The sequence below is a fragment of the Vipera ursinii genome (genome assembly GCF_947247035.1).
Source record: "Vipera ursinii genome assembly, chromosome: 12".
NCBI classification, from domain to species: domain Eukaryota; kingdom Metazoa; phylum Chordata; class Lepidosauria; order Squamata; family Viperidae; genus Vipera; species Vipera ursinii.
This window is the reverse complement of record NC_139525.1, coordinates 1,467,227-1,487,036: the sequence shown is the minus strand read 5'-3', so window position 1 is coordinate 1,487,036 and position 19,810 is coordinate 1,467,227. Positions and strand designations below refer to the sequence as shown.

At 44.9% G+C, this 19,810-nt stretch overlaps 2 protein-coding genes and 1 long non-coding RNA gene across 7 annotated transcripts in view; 1 reads left to right on the top strand and 2 right to left on the bottom strand.

Annotated features, from left to right (window-relative positions):
- Positions 1-6,723, bottom strand: part of HPRT1 (hypoxanthine phosphoribosyltransferase 1) — an 11,494-nt gene extending 4,771 nt beyond the window's left edge. The window contains exons 1-4 of the mRNA XM_083371899.1: positions 6,543-6,723; positions 3,506-3,612; positions 1,530-1,713; positions 825-890 (exon numbers count right to left, since the gene is read on the bottom strand). Coding sequence (XP_083228025.1) covers positions 825-890; positions 1,530-1,713; positions 3,506-3,612; positions 6,543-6,584 — 399 coding nt within the window. The 5' untranslated portion in view covers positions 6,585-6,723. The remainder of the gene's footprint in view (positions 1-824; positions 891-1,529; positions 1,714-3,505; positions 3,613-6,542) is intronic.
- The window catches only part of LOC310645870, a 23,044-nt gene extending 12,435 nt beyond the window's left edge, over positions 1-10,609 (top strand). The window contains exons 2-5 of one of the 2 annotated variants that reach the window (XR_014493602.1): positions 7,983-8,109; positions 8,783-9,022; positions 9,427-9,504; positions 10,470-10,609. This is a non-coding gene — a long non-coding RNA (uncharacterized lncRNA). Of the gene's footprint in view, positions 1-7,437; positions 8,110-8,782; positions 9,023-9,426; positions 9,505-10,469 lie in introns of those variants that run through there. The other variant, XR_014493603.1, reaches the window with a different exon arrangement.
- On the bottom strand, positions 10,014-19,810 carry PHF6 (PHD finger protein 6). Of its 4 annotated transcripts, none has more exons than XM_083371895.1 (11): positions 19,579-19,810; positions 16,488-16,667; positions 15,953-16,054; positions 14,982-15,115; positions 14,821-14,864; positions 14,069-14,229; positions 13,803-13,946; positions 13,218-13,322; positions 12,590-12,723; positions 11,888-12,023; positions 10,014-11,161 (listed from the first exon to the last, which is right to left on the bottom strand). In XM_083371895.1, exons 2-10 carry the CDS (start codon positions 16,623-16,625, stop codon positions 11,888-11,890), a joined length of 1,098 nt encoding a protein of 365 aa, XP_083228021.1. In that variant the 5' UTR covers positions 16,626-16,667; positions 19,579-19,810; the 3' UTR covers positions 10,014-11,161. The 4 variants fall into 4 exon arrangements, with proteins under 4 accessions (XP_083228021.1, XP_083228022.1, XP_083228023.1 ...); XM_083371896.1 differs by having other exon boundaries at positions 10,014-10,393; XM_083371897.1 differs by having other exon boundaries at positions 10,014-12,023; positions 14,069-14,226.

Genomic DNA, 19,810 nt, shown 5'->3' with positions numbered 1-19,810 from the left:
TTTACTAATTAACAGGCCAGAAGAAAATGGCTACAAATTGTACCTGGCGTTTAAATCATTCATGTTATTAACATATCATTAGCACGTTCTTTGGGACTTTAAACAGATAAATTCAAACATAAAACTTCTAACCACAAAGCAGCAACAATTAAAACTAAGAAAGACAATGAATTAAACGCCTTAGGAAGCACATCCTAAATGCTTTTAGTTTGCTAGCGTTTTTGAAATGGTTTAAGTACTTCCTCGTGGCCAAAACTAACAAATGTTTTTGAACATACATCTAGAGAACAACTTTTTAAAACAGGAACTGTATGGTTGAACTTAGAAAAGGGATCACTTGAGACATCTGGAAGGCTTTGGAAAAATCTGCTCGAAGTACTGTCTCTTTCTTTTTGGTCCCAGGAACTGGTGTTCAAAGCAACTGTGATGTGGTCAACATAGGTACCCCTTGCTTAAAAGAGTCGATGCATTTAATTTTTCTGATTTCATCTCCTCCCTTTCCTAAAGGAACAAGAGCACCATTTCTGTGTTTATAAAAATGAACGCCCTGCTCCCCTCACCAGAGACACAGTATACTCGGAATTGCAAAATTTACTGGGGCAGAAAGAACCCACATGATTAGCTAGCAAAGCTTTCCAAAAGCCAGAACGCAAGGGAAACTTGGCAATGCTTTGCATGGTGTATTGTGTTTTTTTTTATTTTAACGAAATGCTTTCACCTTAATTGCATTTCATTTTAAGGACATTTCGCTGAGGAACACTGTATACCCCTGTTTTCCAGAAGCCTCTGTCTCCGTGTTCTGTATGCCTTCTTTTGGGACATACCTTCCCAGTCAAGGTTGATAAGTCATCCCCGCCAATCACTTTTATATCGCCAGTTGACTGATCATTCTAATTTTAGGCAGGAAAAAGGAAAAAAAAAGAAGCAAAGCTGTTATTAATACTACAGAAACCTCCAGGAAAGTAAAAAAAAACAAACTACAGCCCCTTTTGAAATGGAAAGTTTTTAAACATGAGCAAGACTGTGGCTTCGTCCCCCTCATACAAGAGGAGAAGTCATGTTTTCTTAGCTGTGACTCAAATAAGCCCAGTGATGCATCCTGCAAACATTTTTTCTTCTTGCCTAGCCTTGCAGGCCTAATGCACATGCAGTCCAAGCTAAGCCCCACTGACTGAAATGGGGTTTATGCCCAGCGAAATGTGCACAGACTGCTCACAGAGAGGCACCGTCTTTATCCTTCTGTTGAGATTGTTTCTCACCCCATCCTGAGATGTTACCCCTTGTTGGCTTTGAAGCAAAAAACCAACCGTAGTTCATCCATGACTGGACGGCCTGTTCGCAGTAAGATTTGAAGGAGTCAGAAGGAGCACAAACTGTTTTCAACTGCAGCCTGTTTTTCCCCCGCTTCGTGTTTTTTGCCACCAAGGGAAGACCTAAGTATTCTAGGTGTAGCATTGTACCCCCCCCCCGCAATTCGAGCTGGCAATAAGCCAAATTCAAGAAAATGTGTCTCCAACAGACCAACTTACACAGTAACTCTTCAGGCGGATGAAGTCAACGGTCATCGGGATGGACTTGTCGCTGTTCCGATTCAGGGCTTTGATATAGTCCAGTAAATCAGCAAAAAATTTGTAGCCTCCCTTGAGCACGCAGAGCGCAACGATGTGGTGGCCCCCCATGCCTTTCATAATTTCCCGGGCCAACCTCTCTGTCCTGCAGAAAGAAAGAAAAACGGAGACTTACTATAAAATAGTCCTCGACTTACGGTCACAATGGATGGAGGCCAAAATTTCTGTGGCTAAGCAAGGCAGTTGTTTAGCGCGTTTTGCCCCATTTAGGACCTTTCTTTCCACAGTTGTTGTGAATCACTGCAGTTGTTATTAAACTTAGAAATACATTTGTTAAGTGAATCTGGCGTCCCCATTTACTTGGCCTGTCTGAATGTCGCAAAAGGGGATCACGTGACCCCGGGACGCTGCAACTGCCATAAACGTGAGTCAGTCGCCAATTTTGATCATGTGACCGCGGGGACGCTGCAAGCGTGAAAACCCAGTCACAAGTCACTCTTCACTGTCATGGTTAACTCTGGTCACTGTACAGGGACACTCGGTGTTTGCACCCAGGCAATCCACGAAGGTGGCAAGATTAAACAAACGCAGCTTCTTTACCTTTCATCTGACGGCGAATAGGACTATCAGCCGGTCAGTGACATGCCTGCTTTTCCTCACTTGCCAAGGTTAATCCAATCGTGGTGCTGCCAAACAGCCTTGATCTTCCAGGGAGCTTGTGCCAAAGCAAATCTCAGCCTCCGCAGTTACTGGACAACCCACAAAAGATATCATACAGCGAGCTTTTGGAAAGGAAACTGAATCCAGTTTTGCAACGGCCTGATTACCAAGGCCCAAAAGGGCTGTCTGGCAACTCAGAATCAAAGCAGTGAAATGTTTTCAGGTTGGAGCGCCATGCTTCCAAAATATGGCAGAAAAGCAGACCACTACAGTCAGCTTGCTATGCACGTTACATTAGACATCTCCTTCGTTTACATCCTACATCAGGGGGGTCCAACCTTAAGATTTGTGGACTTCAACTCCCAGAATTCCCCAGCCGGCCAATGCTGGGAGTTGAAGTCCACAAGTCTTAAAGTGGTCAAGGCTGGACACTCCTGTCTTACGTTACGTCTTCCAAATATCTAAGGAAGTCTATTCATCGTTTTATCCCGCGTTTTAGTAAAGAGAATATTATATATGAGAAAAACTGATTTGGCAGTTGCAGCTGCTGTATTACATTGCCCAGATTGCTAGGCATCCGCTTAGTAAGGATAAAAAAAAGATTAATACTGGGGACATTTTTAAATGTATAATGCTTGCCATTTGTGGCGGAGAGGCAGATGAATGGCCTTTTCTTACCACGGATCTGGCAGAAATGTCACAAGCTGTACCTAGCAGGTACTGTGTTTACTTCAGGGGACGGTGTCCTACGTGGGCCATGCTCCTACGTTGTGTTCCTTGGCTAAATTTATACCCCTTCTGTTTCAGAGGAGTGGATGTTATAACTGTTCATCATGGGAAGCACCTTAAAGCAAGCTTAAACAGCTAGTCCTCAACTTATGACCACAGATGAGTCCAAAATTTCTGTCGTTGAGATGTTTAAGTGAGTTTTGCCCCATTTTATGACCTTGCTTGCCACAACTGTTAACTGAATCCCTGCAGTTGACGAGTCATTAAGTGAATCTGGCTTCCCCCATTGACTTTGCTTGCCAGACGGTCGTGAAAGGGGATCACGTGACTGCACGACACAGCAACGGTCGTAAGTATGAACCAGTTGCCAAACGTCTGAATGATGATCACATGATCATGGCGATGCTACAACGGTCGTAACTGTGAAAAATAGTCATAAGTCACTTTTTTCAGTGCCACTGTAACTTTGAACTGTTGTAAGTTGAGGACTGCCTGTAGTAGCTTGCAGGGAGCCCGCCTTTCAGAATAGCTCTGCGAGTCAAACAAACCTGTCCATAATGAGTCCGTGAGGAATGTAGACTTTTTCCAAATCATCCGCATAATGTTTGGGGATGCAGAACAAATCCAGGTCGTAACCTTGTTCATCGTCTCCAATCTAAAGGGGGGAAAAAACAGCCTGAGGTCAGAGGCAATGCAGGACGCGTCTCTGCAGAGACCAGCCACATCAGATGGCAGAGCTGGGTTTCCTCCCCAACCTGAGGCCATGAACCGGTGGCCTGGGGTTTCACGCTTGGCATTTTTTGGGGGAAAAAATCTCATTTTTACTTTTCAAAGTGATTTGATTCTTCGAGACAAAGGTGTAGCGAATTTACCGCAGGCGGTCTGGACAATTCAGGTTTTCTTCATTCATGTGAAATGCAAGTATCATTTACGAAAGAAAAAAAATCCTGCTGAGAAAGCATGTGTGTGTGGGGGGCGTGTCAGTAAAGCAACTAGGGGGCTGAGCAGGCCACAATTTTTGACTTCTTAAAAGAAACACGCAAGTATGCAAAAGCAGCTTTGTGCACATGGAATTAAAATACAGGCTGGCTAGGCTCACTGGACTAAAGTTTAATAACCAGACATTCGCCTTCCTCACTGCCACACCTTTCCTCCTTTGCTAAACAAATCAGAAAAGAACATCCAGATATTTTCTGGTCCTGCCACACAAATAAGCTTCAAAATAAGCCATTCCTACTTGTGGCACTGCCAACCCATTTTACTTAACTTGGAACTCAACATCCCACAGAAAAATACACCAGCTGGACACTGCTCTGTGTTTTCATTATAAGCATACAGTATTTCAGAATGCAGATAACATCTGGTCAACTAAGTCCACGAGGAAAGCTGGAGAGTTAGCATTGCAGCCTGGGACTATAGATGCACCCACATTTTACTGAAAGCAATAAGTGACCTTGCAACAATTCGATCTTTGGGATCCCAGTGTGTGAATATCCTCTGCAAAGAATCCAGACACCTGCAAGGAAGGGCCTATTCAGAACCGTTGAGCAAATTTTAATTATTTTTAACCTATCCAAGCCGTGATTTAGTACCGGACAAAATGCCATGCTAACATATTAAAACCATAGGTGTTTGGCGGCCATTAAAAGAATCTTTCACTTTTAAACTGAAGCAAGCAACATTCCACTATCATTAGAACTATATTTCAGTTTATGCAAAACATGTGCTGGAAGGGATCTCTGCATCAATGGCGAGGCTTACCCACAGTTTTTTTTTTACCCAATATTCCGTGTGCTGATATGTTACCTGAGCACCATTATATAACTAGAGAAGGAATTCCTGGTAAGTCAAGATCTCTTGAGAAATGTTCTGCAGATCCAAACAACCAGCTATACTGCCGAAGCAGTTCAGTACTTTGTGTACTCCCTGTTAGAACTCTGCTTCTCTTTAATGCATGCACGTCAGGCTCAGGCAGACTGACTAAAAAAGCAGATCTCAACCCAGAAGAGCTTTTGAGGTCAGCTCGAAAAGCAATATAGAAACTACCGTGATTATTAAGCAGCAATATTCCGATCACGCTGGGCTTTTATGAACTCTTACAACATCACATCTGCTTTCCTTATTAGTATCCTTCACTGTCTTTTCCACAGCTCTATCTTCAGCAAAAACGAGGGTGAAAACAATAAACCAATAAAAAGCAGCTTGGAAATTTACAGAGTCCTCCTGCCGGTGCTCTGATAGGACAGACCTTGAGAGATTTACCCCAGGTTCAAAGCTCTACGTTACTCTACAGATTTAACAGAAAGGAAAATCGAATATATTGCATAGGTGCATCATCTCTGTTTTTCTTTCATCTTAAAAGCAGAGAGTCTGGTCTTCTGCTAACCATTAACCTACGTGCCAGGGCACAAAAGACGCAGGGTTTAAAAAGCCTCCACTTTGTAGCTGATATTTTTCTCTCCTTATCAAGTCTGTTGGAGCAGCACAATACTTCCTGTAAGAGTGCCGCCCCTCCCCAGTTAAAAAAGAATAAAATCAAAAGAGAATTTCAGACAAAAAGGAAAAGAGCCTTGAGGTCCAAGATCTACTGTATTTTCAAACAGGGCTGAAGATTTTGGACCTTTGGCTTCCTCCCACAAGCCCCAATCTTTTTTCCCTGAAGGATGAAACGGCTTTAGTCAAAGCTGATACAGACATGTTCTCCAAGCCTGGAGCAGGAAGTTACTCATCTCAGCACGTGCGCTGCTGGTGGTGCCCAGGCCCCTTTGCTAGGGAGGATCCAATCCAACAGGCTGGGCAGGCACCCGCCAAGCAGCTTCCCAGGATCCCAGGGAACCTTTTGGGATCTTTTGTGCAGGGACCTCTTTTTTAAGCACATAGCCCGTTAAGGTTGCTGGGCATGCAAACTTTTCAACTTCCGTTCCGATTTGCTCTGGGACAGGCGGGACCCTGCTTGGCATCTGGGTGGCACCACACACACACACACACACACACACACACACACACACACAGAGAGGCAACTCTCCGGCTGAGGCCTTTAAAAGGACACACCGACCGGGTGTGTGTGTGTGTGTGTGATTATAAACACTTCTCCCGCTGCTGGGCGGCTCAGCAGCCTCTCCCCCAAATTGCTCCCCGGGGTGGGCTCTCCCGCCCTCCGCGGCCGGCTGCCGGTTCGTGCAGCGGGCAAGGGAGGCCGAGCGGACCCCTCCCGGGTGCCCGGGGTCGGACGGGCCTGAAGACCCCCCCTCCCTTGGCGGGGCTCCCCCAGGGCCGCCCCCCGCCCGCTGGAAGGGCCTGCCGGGGCACAGCGGGCCCCGTGCAGGCCGCCCAGAGATGCCCCCTTCCTGCCGGCCATCCCCCCCCGGCCAAGGGGGGAGGGGCCGGAGCAGCCACGAAGGGAGGCCCGCAGCACTCCCTGCGCCGAGGGGATCTGGAGGCGCTCCGGACGTGCCCAGAGACCCTCCGCCCTCCGGCAAGAGGCCGCCCCGGGCGCGGACGGCGCTTCGGTAGACAGAGCCCCCCCCTCCGCGCGCCCTGTTGCCGGGCAACGCCACCAGGGCGCGCCCCCCCCGCGGCCCTCACCACGATGCAACGGTCGCCGCCCCCCCCGCTGTTTCCGGCCATGGCGGCGGGAAGGCGGCCCCCGCGCTGCTCCTGCCGCCCCGCAAGCGGCCGCCGGTGCTGCTGCTGCTCCGCGCGGGAGGCGGGGAAAGGGCGCGCGCCGGGCCAGGCCACGCCCCGCCCCGCGTGCGCGAGCGGGAGGGGGGGGCGACGGCGGGCGCTTCCCCCCGCTCCCCCCCCCCGCCACAAACCCACTCGCAGCCGGTAAGGCGCGCGACCAGGTGGCTCTAAGTGAGGAGTCAAATAAGGCCGGCTCTCTCCTTAAACCTGGTTACCTCAGCGGATCAGGGCTTGGGGAGGGCCCCTTCCCCCCCCCCCCCGAATGTGGCTTCAGAAGGAGAAGAGCGGAGTAGAGGCCGCTTTCTTTCCTTCTGCCCCGCGCTTTGGAAGGCTCGGCGGGCTTTCTGGGTTGTTGCTGTTTTAAATTTGATTTTACTGTGCCGCTTCAAGGAGTTTTACTATTTAAATCAGGGGTCTTCAAACTTGGCCCTTTTATGACTTGTGGACTTCAACTCCCAGAAAGCTGGCTGAGGAATTCTGGGAGTTGAAGTCCACAAGTCATAAAAGGGCCAAGTTTGAAGACCCCTGATTTAAATCAATCCGCCGCGGTAAACCTCCCTTCGTCTGGCCCAGCCCTGTGCTCAAGAGGCCTGTCCTTCCCAGCCTCCGAGCCCAGGAATTGAGGTTTTTTTAGCCCCCCCCTTCTCCCGATTTAAAATGTCCTGATTCTCAAACTCAAAACCTGGGCCGGAAATTTGGAGGGCTCGTTCAATAATAGGCATCTGGAGAGCACCTACATTGGGAAAATGTGTCTGAAGGATGGAGGTTTGTTTTTATTTGTATCCCTTACGAATAACTCGAGGCAATGAACACATCTAAACACGCTTTCCTCTGTTTTCCCCACAAAGACCCTACGAGGTGGGGTGAGAGAGCGGACCGGCCTAAGATCACCCACCTAGCTTTCGTGGCTAAGGCAGGACTTGAACTCTCAGCCTCCTGCTTTCTAGCCTGGTGCCTTAGCCAACAGACCAGCCTGATTAGGTTTGCTATGTCTTCCCCCTTGCCGGTCTCAGGGTCCAGACTGGGAAACCGTGCAGGAAGATCTCAGAGCTGTTAAGAACTAAAAATCTGTTTCCTCTGGATATTAATGTGTTCCGAGCAAGGTAGACTAGAGGTCTAGGGAAGAGAGCCATTTCCTATAAAACTGGTGGGCAGAAAGGTGCAAGCACAAGAAATCCTTCCAAAGTTGGGCTTTCTTAAAATCCTGGTGCTGCTCTTCTGAATGGCGGATGCCTGAGAATACCGAGTACCATTTTTAATTAACAAAAAATGTGTTAAATTGCCCTTCTTTATAAGACATTTCACCTCTTGCTTATAGCGCCTTTTGCTTTATTCTTGCAGAAACCGTTGGCACCAGTTGGGCGTGTTGCTATGGTTCTCCTGGCATGTGCTAATTTGCACCCACTTGGGAGAACACCTGTAGACTGCAAAGCCCATTGATCCGAGGACTCTGTCCTTTGTTCAGCAGGTAAGACAAGAAGGGCGTGTTAAATATTATCAGTGTTTCTGGTTCCAGGTTCCATTGGGTGCGCTGGTAATTCAAGGCCATTAGTAAACAGGAGGATGAATCCTACCATCCTTCCAAGTTTAATTTGCAGCGTTTGCTTGCCTTGGGATTGCTAAACAAATGAAGGCAGGTTCTAGCCAAGCAAACCTCTGCCTCTTTGCAGCCGTACATGGAGGAACATGTGTTATATTTACCCAAAGTTCTCTTTCAGATGCCTCTATTAAAACAAAGTAAGACATGGTGATATCCTTTTCAAATTACTCATTGATAATTATTGTTACCAGATGTGCTGGATCATTACTTCATTTCTTAATATATTTTGGCAACTACAACAACATTTTAGAACTTTTAAGTTGCTGTTATCTATGCTGTAGGTTTTATCCTCATTATCTGCTGTCTCTTTCTTGTGTACTGCATATAGAATTTTGTTTTGGGGGAGATCTGAATTAGATAAATTTTAGACAGTAACCTTTTTAGAAGCAGGGACAACTCTTTTATCCACTTCTAAGGAATACACACACATTGATAGCACTATATAAATGAATATTTGCAATAATACTATTGAAGACTTGGTGGGAAATAAGAGCAAAGTCTGTGGAATGTGTGCAATAGACTAGGTTCCGTTCTTCTATAGGGCTCTTTTATTCTAGAAGCAAAAATGCTGTTTGGGAGAAGCTCTGTTCCAACACAGTTACTGTGACCCCAGTCCGGGAAAGTATAAAAGCAGATTTACATCTGCAGCAGGACTTGATGAGGACAACATGGCCAAATACACAACATGCTTTCTAAAGGTGCCTGTAGAAAATTCCTTGCAAGCAAAAACAGAAACAAGCAACAGACTGAAACGGGACCTTACTTCTCAGTCCAGCAGAATGTACTTAGAAATTTTTATATATGGCTGCAAATGATCAATATTTTGATTTTCATTGCATCTTTTCCTCTTTAAGTTATGTATGTAGGAGTGTTCCCTCACTGCACCCTCAGCAACGATTTGCTAGCAGTGAATTGGAAGGGAAACAAGTGTTCTCTATGGCCTTAAAAGCAGACTCTACCAAACACAGCGTCTGCATGTAACCGATTTGGTCAGTCCCAGACACCAAATGGCTATTGAGCAGACTCCTAAGAGGACCCTTATAACTGTTAGGGTGGGTTGTGCCCTTCATTCTGGCAACTTTGGTCTACTCAGAAGGACGCAAAAAGCAGAATTACACCTTTTATTGGGAAAGACTGTTTTTGTTTTAAAGGCAAAATATCCGTAATGAAATTCTAATATTTCAGGCAAATAATGGAATCTGATCATTTCAACACTCTGCCCTTTTATGAACTTTGCAATGTGGAAAACTACTGCAGATTGAAGTAAGACTGGAAACAGAATTTCCCATTGAAACGGCATGTGCAACATCATCCTATTTTTAACTAAGTCCACAAGGCAGTTTCCATAGCTGTCAGCTTTTCTCATGAACATCAGAATTAAACAGGAAGTTACAATGAACATTCGTGGCCTTAACATCCAGAAGAGCAAGAAGGGTCTACCATCTAGTCCCAATTAAATAAAGGGAATGGAAATGGGAACTCACTGTGGCTTTTTAAGTATGTTTATCAAAGAACAAAGAATAGATGTCTGAAAATCAATAATCTTTACACTAGAGAGATCAGGTATTCATTCTCCATGTACAATTTCAGCACATTACTTTTATTAGTCTAACTTAAAACTCAGAAAAATGTGCAAGCTGTCTGGATCATTTCCCCAAAATTAACCCCAGCCAACATACTTTGTTAAATTTTTGATATACCGTAGTTACAGGACATTTAAAGAACACAACGCAACCCATTCTTTTGAAAAACTGCACAGCCTGCTAAAAAAATCTATTTCAGTACAAGTGGCGCCTTTAATTTTGAAAGTTACATTACAAAATAAAAAAATTGGTCAATGGAATAAGAGCAATTAACAGATTTATTTTTATACACAACTTTCCTACTAAACTGCATTCTTCCAGGAAGTTTTCAAACCCAAATGGATTGATTTCCTACTTGAAAGCCTTAGAGGTTCTTGTACACAATAGTGAGTCCCTCAAGACAATGAAATGCATTTTTTTAAAAAAAAAAGCAGACAAAAGATTAAAAATAAAAAATAAACAAGACTTCATAAACAAAGATATCACAGAAAGTTTTTTTGCAGTGTCAACTGCTAGTGGATCTCAGTTTTTCATCCAACTGTCAGCCTGTTCCAATCTGCTGCCTTAATCTGACATTTGAGAGATAAGAAAAATATCTGAAGAGTAAAATTGGCAGTTTACTAACTAGTTTAACTTTGTTTTTAGAATAGGTTCAACCAAAACACCTGAAGTAATTACAAGAAATACCAGGATTCTATGACGTCAAAACTGGGATGTTAAGACTTAACATAATTTCAGCCATCCTTGCAGGTTAACAGCACTCACTGATCTGCCAGGAAACTTTGATGAAATATCAAAACATTCTCATATAGTGGTCACAAGACACAAAATAAATACTGACCTCTTACCTCAAAAACAAAAACAAAAAGACAAGACTCGATGTCTTATTTTCATTCTTCTTACAGCATACAGGATCTGTGTGTGTGTGTGTGTGTGTGTTTGGGCAAAACTTGTGTTCTACACAGCACAGAGCACTTGAGGTATGATGTCCAATAGAGGGGATTAAATTCCAAACTGAGCATTAAGCAGTAACTTGGAAATCTAAGAGAAATGGGCCAGCATTGAACACTCCCAGAAGACAACACCTTGTTTTCAGTTATTCCAGCCACAAGGTTCAAATAAAAAGAGGGGAAGGGAAGAATGAACCACAGCCTTTTGGCATGACTCTCAAATCTCACAGCTTACAGTCCGCAGTGGCCGGAGCGATCTCCGGGCAGTAGAGTCCTCCCAACAGAGCTATGCCAAAGACTCAATGGCAGGTGTCTGGAGCTGAGAATCGTTTTTTGTACATTGGCCATTTTGCAAAAGGGATCAGTTCATTGCCTTCTGGTTTGCTTCTGTAATTTGCATGGGAAGAAAAATGTAAAATGCACACATTCTGCAGCCGTGCTATCAAAACAGGTACATCCAAGTTGTAAGTAAAAACTTCTGACAGTCGCTGTGTTCACAAAGCCACTGAACGTTTTCCAAATCAGAAACTTAATTCCAGGTCCAAGAACAGAATTTACTATTTCAACATCTGCCACAGCATTGACCTTGTACAATTTATCGCATTTCTCTGTGTGTGTTTCTCCAGGCACTGCAAATTACCTACATAATATTGACAAGTGAAACAACTTCTGCTGAAGGCTCATACACGTGAACGTTTCTGGCAGTTCAAGGACATTTCTAACAGGCAGTAGAAAAAAAAGTTACTAAGCATTAAAAAAGATTAGTAGTTATGGATGTCTTATTCATTCCCAGTTTAACTCAGTCACTTGAAGCCTATTTAATAGATGATGATGCAAATGTAAATTTTAAAATAGTCAAGAATAAAAGCATGTTACCAATCGAACATAACAGCAATATTTATTGACCGATGAGTGGAGTCTTCTTTAGAGTTAGATGAATTTGAGAAATCTCCCCAGTTTTTGTGCCATGGGGCTCCAGTTTTTTTTAAAAAAAAATAATCAAAAACCACTTATTGGCATATGCTCAGCTTAAAATGTCTTACCACTAACAACAACTACATCAATTGTACAGTGGTATCTCAGGAGGAGGACTGGCAAGTGTCAACTTCATACCTAATTTCCATTGAGCTGCTGCTGCTGCTGTGGAATTGCACTGTGATCAGCTACGGACTTTGCACGGCTTTTACTTTCTCGCTCCTCATCCTCTTCATCTCGTTCATCATTTCCACTATGGTTTTTACAATAAAGCCTGGAGAAAATGTGAAAAGAAAAAAGGATCTATTAGGGCAGCTTAACCAAGAGGCTGATCTGGCAGCCTGTAAACTCAGCCAAAGCACTCCCTGGCCTGGTTCACGCACCAGCCCGCTACATAATCTGGGTTGGCACATCCAATCATCTTTATTCAACTTCAACTTCGGTGAGGCATCTGCTCTACACAAACACCAGTTCTCATCATCAACTACCTGGGAACGGTTCAGTAAACAGCTCGAAAGGAGGAAACATTGACTTTATTGCATTAAAAGCCACAAACTGAACCTAGTGTCACAAAAATGCATCACATCTCCAAGAAACATGCTGTCTCGTGTCCTCTGTCAATCCAAGAGCAGCCCACGATTCTTAATCTAAACAAATGTAAGACCATCTCCAGCAAGCAACCTTTCCTGTCCTTAACCTGAATATACGTCCTGATTTCAAACTCCTTCAGCCAATTCAGTGCACCATTAGTTTTTACCAATGTCCTAGGTTTACAGGTTTTTTTTAGAATGAATAATGTAGCTACATTCAATCACGTGGACAGGGGTGCAACTCACTTACTTGTAAATGCCCCGTGACATGTTTTCAATGTATTTTGCTTTGTCCTGCACTCCACAATGGTAATGGTAAGTCTTGATACAAGCTTTAATTTCACATCCAATCGTAGCGCCAGACTGACTACAGAGGGTACATTTCTGTCATGGAGAGAGAAATGAAAGGAGGATGAGGAGGTGAAATAAGGCTGGGCTGGCAAGCCAGCAACATATTTAGTTTACTTCTTGGAAAGCTTACAATTCGAATACAATTTTCTGATAAGAGTTGAGCAGCTATTTTCCCTCATGACTGAAATGCAAACAGTACGGGATGCAGGGTGTCCAGTCTAGAGATCTTGTAGGAAAGGACAGAACAAGCACGTTTGCGTGGAGTTCCTTCTGGCAGGAGAGGCTGCTGGTTGAAAAGTTCTAAAAGCGGAGATGGGCAGTCACAGCAAGGGAGCTCCAGCGGTCTTTCCTCCAAGCTGGAGGTTATAGGCCAGCACAGGAATAACAGCAAGATTAACATTTCTGCCCAACCGCCACTCTGGTCACCAAGAAAAAAAAGGGAAAAGGGACTCCTAGATGCATCCCTCAGATCACTGCATGAGACAAAACAGAGGTGGAAAATTGAGTTTCAAACTGAAAGGACATACCATTCTCTTTCCACGTTTGATTTCTTGAAGTACAGTTTTAATATCAAAATCACCAAACTCTGCCCGGGAAGTTGTCGTCAGTTGCACAGTACCGGAAGAGAACAGCTGGGAAGGAGAAGAGACAGAAGGCTTCAGAAGCAGAGCTGGAGCTTGGCCGAGACAAAAACCAGGGGCAACTCTCAGTCCAGAAGGCTTGACTGGGGAAAGGGATCCAGAGGGGAAGCCTGCCAGGAAGCCGAGATTCAGAGGCAAGAAACCAGACGCTACGCAAGACTGGAGGACCTCCCAATCCTCTTGGCCCGGCGGTCAGACGCTGAAGGCCACGCGTCCAAAAACTCTGCTGGCTACCGGATCAGACAAGCAGCCTGCATTTACACACAACACTAAGCCATATTTTAAAACCACATTTTTTGACGAATTGGAATCATAATGTTCTAACTCAAAGTTAGTGTAATAATGACAGCAAGGAGAAACTCCTGGCTGAGGAACTCTGGGAGTTGAAGTCCACGGGTCTTAAAGTGCCCAGGTTTGATTTAGGACTACCCAGTGAACCAGAAAAAGGGAAGACAACGTTCCGTTTCTCACCATGCACTTGTAATGTGCTGCTGCCTTTTTGGCATTGAATATATGAAGCTTCCCTCTAGCTTCATTTTCTTCTTCACCTGCATGACAGAATCCACATTTAGGTTTTGTATCATTGGGGCTGCTTCTGTAGGGTGATCTGTCTCTCTGAAAGAAAAATACTTTTCTAAAATAATATGCCAGAAAAACAAATACAGTTTCCAGAGAAGGCAACTGAGAGAGAAAGCCTGGTACTTCTTTGAGGGGATTTTAACACACAAATTCCTTACATAAGAACTGCTTTCTACGTCATCTGTGCCGTGCGAAGAGGTTGAGCGAGCATCTTCTGGCTGCCCTTTAAGGCTCGTCTTTCTGGGCCTTCCTTTGCGACCCCTCTTTTTTGGAGGAGACGGATCCAGCTCATGATCATTTAGACCTTCTTCTAAATCTGCTGGGGGGGGGGGAAGGTACAAACACAAAGACAAGCAACTTGAAAAGTTTGACTTGTGATCCAATTCTGTGCACACTAGAAATTCTGGGGGAAAAGCAGCCCCATCTCAAAACAGCAGCCCCGCTTCACCATTAAAAAGACGAAAGGCTCCTCGGAAGAAGGTTACAATTATCAAGGAAAAAGTTTTATTATAATCCATCCTGATTTAGAGAGAGGGCTATTAATGCCAATATCCCTCTCTCTACTCACTTCGTACTTTGCATCTGAGCCAAAGATTAGAAATTGTTAAAGTAACCCAAATTAATCTTTCATCTCTCAACATTCCTTGCAAGCACTCTTCCACAACCCATTCCTCTTAAAATGGGTTGACTACAGTTCCCATCCCTCCCAATCCGTTCAGTTGCTGGGGTTTGATAGGAACCATAGCTGAGTATACCGGAAGAGCATAAGGTTTGCGGAAGAACACTCTGGAAGGGAATTTTAAACTGATACAAAGAAATGCTTGTTTTCAGAACCACTCTTAACACTTTTCACGGAGAGAAAAAAACCTGAGCATTTGATCCACAGAGATGAGAACCATCACAAACCTACCTTCAGAATTGTGTGGTACTTTCTTGTGTTTTCGACATAATATCCTAGGAACAGAACACAAGAGAAAACCAGGTTATTTAACTATTCTGGGGCTTTAGCCAAGATGGCTACCATTAAACAAAAAAGTGCCGGATCCCTTCAATTTAATGAGACATACTCACATATATATGCCTTGTGAAGGTTTCTCTCGGATTTGTGCTTGGTCGTGCAACGCACAATAATAGTGATACGTCTTGTGGCAGGTTTTTACATCGCAGCCAATGGTTGCCCCTGGACAATGGCATAGGGAGCACTTCTGAAAGCAAAAGGAAGACTGCTGCATTAGGGCTTCTGAGATAACCTGCCCTGCCCTTTATTGCTGTTTTAAACTGTGAACAGGGCAAGACTCCAGTCACAGCCTCCAATGAAGAGCGGAAGGGAATCCTCAGAAGCTGGGCTACGTTCCACAGATGACCTTCTACCTAGGAGTTGGAAGATAACCACACACAACGTGTGGCACAATTTAACCTTCTGGGAACTAGCTGGCCAAGGACCACAACCAAGGATTTCTAAGCTTCTTCCATCTCGGATCAATCTTGAACGGGCCAGTAACCCAAATCACTGTCTCCAATTCTCAAAGTCACTTCCGCTGAGATGAAGATAATAGCTCTCCACTTCACTAGAGTTAGCAGTGATGCCGCCATTGATTTTGAGAGAGCCAAAATTGTACTGTACTTATTAGAAGAGACTGCAGGTTCCAAAATAAAGCAAATGATCTCTTTCTAAAGGTTTGAATTCTTTTGACAGGACAAAGGACAACTTTTGCATCAAGTCCCACATTTGATCGCTGGCATCTCTGCTCAGAGGAATCTCAACTTCCAGCCCAGTCTTAAAAAGTCACTGCTACTCAGGGTTCCTACCCAGCAAGACTACACAGCTTCACGTGTTCAAAGTCACCAGGCATTTCCATCTGCAGTGTCTCCACATGCGAGTATATATTACAAATTCTGCAGATATGACTACTGCAAGATTAGTCCACTGTTTGTTTAATCCAACAGTGATTTGAATGGCCATATTATATTAGTGGCAATGGGGAGATTTAACTAGAGTCTGCTGATAACATTCCATGTTTAAATTCTATTACTAAACTTACCAGTTTTGTGCCTCTTTTTATTTCTTTCTGTACATCTTCAATGGAAAAACCTCCAAGACTCTCATTATCGGTGTGTGAAGACACCAGAGCAGATGAGAAAAGCTAAACATACAAAAAAAAATTAACTCAGCACTGTGTTATGCTCCTGTACATTGGAATATATTTAATCCAACGTAGGTGATCCTAGCACAGGAAAATCTTTGTCACTGTCACAGCAGCAGTACAAAGCTGGTTTCCTGCAACAGACTAGCAAGAGCAACTCTCTGAAATTATGTCCGTCTCTCAAGCTTCAATGTAAAGGACACAAAGTGCAATCTTGTCCTAGGCTGATGTTCATTCAAGAACCAGCCATAACAGCTTGACAGAAATGAAAGCCACATTAACACCAGGTAAGCTACATCACAGTGAAGAAAGGCACATGCTAAAAGTAATCACGGAGGCCTCTGGGAAAAGAAAGAGGCCACCTCTTTCCTCCCTCCCTCCCCTGCAACCACCTGTCCTGGATCCCCTCCAGAACCACACTCCTGGGACTTACCATACATTTATGATGGGCTGCCACCTTCTGGTTTTCAGAGAGCAACAGCTGCCCACATTCGTCTTCTTTGTTGGACCGGCAGAAGCCACACTTGCGCTGCCTCCTGGGGCCCTTCTTCTGTCCAATGGTACCCGACATGTTTTTTTTTAAATGGCTTGAAGTATACGGGTTCAATCCTGCCTAAAAGTTAGAAAAACCAATCAATAAAAATGATACTTTTATTTACCAGAGAGGCTCATCAGTATTCCTCATCAAAGCTAGCTTCATCATTAAGCACCCAAAGGTAAATAGGGAAAGCTAGAGTGTCACTCCTGTAACAGGCCTGCATGCTTCCAAGTGTCATTCTACAAGGAAGAAAAAACTGTGACTCAGTGAAAAACAATAATTCTCCAAAGAGAACCTGCAAAGATTACTGCAGCGCAGGAGAGGAAATGTCACGATCCTTTGGGCTCTAGGAACAAAGCTGTCCAGCCTTTATTCTAAAGTTCTCTTTTAGGATTTTCTGGAAGTGCCCATTGTATACGCATTCTAGAAAACAGGAATCTAAAAATGAATGTACTGTATATATAAATACACACACAGACACACACACTGTATAATCTTTGCATTTGTTCTAAGATAGAGCCTTAAGTAATCAATTTATATACAAGAGAAAACTGACTTGATGCCATGTTACAAACATATTTAAAGGAATAAAAATTGGTGGAACATTTATCCTCCAAACAGGAAGAAAAACAAAGCAAAATCATTTCATATCACAATGTCCCAACAATAAGTATCAGATTTAGGCTCCAGACACATCTGGGGCTACAAACTGCTGTTGGCTTCATTCAGTTTTCTGGGAGGCCCTCACCCTCATCTTAAATCCCAATTAATGAAAGAAGTCCCATGGAGCATATAATTCCATGCCATCAAAGAGCATTAGGTCGAAGAGGCCAGGCCCTGGCTCTTGTCTTGGTATCCAATCTAAGACGATCACAGCTTGTTGAGAATTGTGAACAGCATCTATTAGCCATTTAATAATTTCTGGAAATTGGTTAGAAAAATGACTTAACAATACTTGTAATATCACATACTTGAAAACCCATATTGTCCAGCTTCCTGAGAATGTGCAGAATGTTCTATTTTTCCACCAGGAAAAAACCTCAGCATATAGCATTAGCATTACTGTTCTTACAGTAAAAATTCTAGCTTCACCTGCTATTCTGGAATAAGAGTACTCGTTTTGTCTTGAATATTGTTTTTAAAATAATTCTACATAGCCTTAATTTATCGGCACCAGGTTCTCTATGTTCTTTCCCAAACCTATTTTGTGAATGATTTCCGAAGGGGTCCAGAGAGGAGAACTTTGAATACATTCTAACAAAAAATAATAATCCAGATATGCATTTGTGGGTTTGGTACTGAAAGCTCCTTTGACAAGTTCTGAGCTAACAATGGTTTAATGTTTTTTTTTAAAAAGCTGAGCAATGTTTTCCTCGCTGTGGCAACACACTGTGAGATGCATATTAATATGACATGAATTCCAGAAATATGTCACACACAAGCTCAAGCCTTACCTTCTCACTCAGAACCCCCAACTAAAGACAGGCTAGACTGGGTCCTTCAGTATGGCCACTTAGGACATCTTTATGACTTAAGCTGTCTAGGGAAGCAAGACTCTCTTTGGTGTAAGAGGCTTTCTCATAAGAAGGCAAGTTTGGTTCCTTGGCCCCAAAATAACTGTTGCATCCTTTGCTTTTCTAGTAGCCTCCACAGCTTTCCTCAATAGATGGTTCCAAAAGCAAGGGAGAGGGAGAGAATGGTCCTAAAAAGAAAGTTCCACAGCAGCAGGCTTTATTCGGCCCCGAGGAGGGACGGCAGCAGTGATGTCACCTAAGCTGAGGGTAAGGAGGGAAATTCAAGAGCTTGTCCACACGCTTGCTACTTTTAAGCTGCTAGTCAAGCCCCAGCATGTCCCTTTTCTAAAAGATTCATGCTTCATAGATCTCAAGAAGACCAAGTACCTAGAGGAAATCCAAGGTATTTGGTTATAGGCAAAGTTTAAAACATGGTTTTCTTGGATTTGTAACCACATTTGTGACTGTGGAACTTTTGCCACAATAAATACTGTACCAACCAGCATTTCAGAAATATAGAACTAAAAATATTTTTTCAGACTGTAAACGCTGTAAAATGTTTCTGAAAACGCTGATATCTGTTCTTCTATAATGGCTACTTTTGTCATCCCACCCTTAATATCTTTCAGGGTCTCTTGATTATTCCAGTCCTCGATCCTTCGCTGCAGTTAGAAGTTAGAAAAGACAGATGCCAGTGACATCATCTTAGCCCTGAAGACATGCGGAATACAAGTAATGACAAAGCCAATTCTTTTCCCCCCCAAAATGTGACCTTGGACATATAGGTTAACTGTGTGAAAAGCCATTAAGTGCACACTTTCACTGCTCAGGAGGGAGCAGTGCCAGAAGCCCACTGAACTGAGCGGGGCCAGAGGCCGAAGCCCCCAAGAAGCAAAGCCAGAGCTCCCCCTTAGATCCGCCATAGGGAGACCTTGCACAGCTGCAGGGTTGCCCAAAGTGCCTGGGATGTCAGCTGCGGAGCATCCAGGATTCTGTCCCCACAGCCCCTCTCCAGCTCCTGCAGAGGAGCCCCCAGGGAGGACAGCCAACCGGTGGAACAGCTCGTCACCAGAAACCGCGGAGGTTTCTGTCTGAAATGGTATAGGGACTCCTGCTCGAGAAGGGGGCTGGACTAGAAGACCTCCGAGGTCCCTTCCAGCTCTGTTCTCTTCTCTCCTGAGCCCACCTCAGGCGGGCGGGTCTCTTCCCCCCAGCTTGGCTTGGAAGCGCCCCCCCGACCCATCAGCCGCCTCCTCTTTCAGGGCGGGGGAAAGGGGGCGGCAGGCCCCCCCGTCTTCCGGGGACCCAGCAGCCAGCGGGACCTCCTTCGCAGGACCGGGCCGGGCAGCGCTGAAGCTCCCCGGAAGCGGCGGCCCTTCCCGCTCGGACCCCTGCCCCCCGGGGAAGGGGGTGGGGGAGGAGGATGGTTTCCATAGCAACCGGCCGGGCCGGCGTCAGGGCGCGGGACTCACCGGGCGGCTCAGCCGACGAGGCAGAGGGAAGCCGGGGGCTCGGGGAAAGCGCCGATCAGAACCGAACCGGGACCGCCGCCGCCGCCGCTCGCCCGCTCCCTTTCATTCGGAGGGGCAGCAGGAGAGGCGACGCTGCGCCGCGGAGCCTGACGCCAGCACGCAAGGGACGTACGGCGCGCCGCTAGCGAGCGAGCGTCCGCCGCGCTACCGGCGTCCTACGTCACCCCTTTCC

What these genes read in the sequence shown, in the direction of transcription:
- PHF6 (XM_083371895.1), bottom strand. Translation starts at nt 16,625, where the DNA reads ATGTCGGGTACCATTGGACAGAAGAAGGGCCCCAGGAGGCAGCGCAAG. An exon ending in ACGTAGAAAGCAGTTCTTAT is followed by an intron (nt 13,947 to 14,068) that starts GTAAGGAATTTG and finishes TTTTTCTTTCAG; the next exon opens with AGAGACAGATCACCCTACAG. An exon ending in TCAAACGTGGAAAGAGAATG is followed by an intron (nt 12,724 to 13,217) that starts GTATGTCCTTTC and finishes TCTCCATGACAG; the next exon opens with AAATGTACCCTCTGTAGTCA.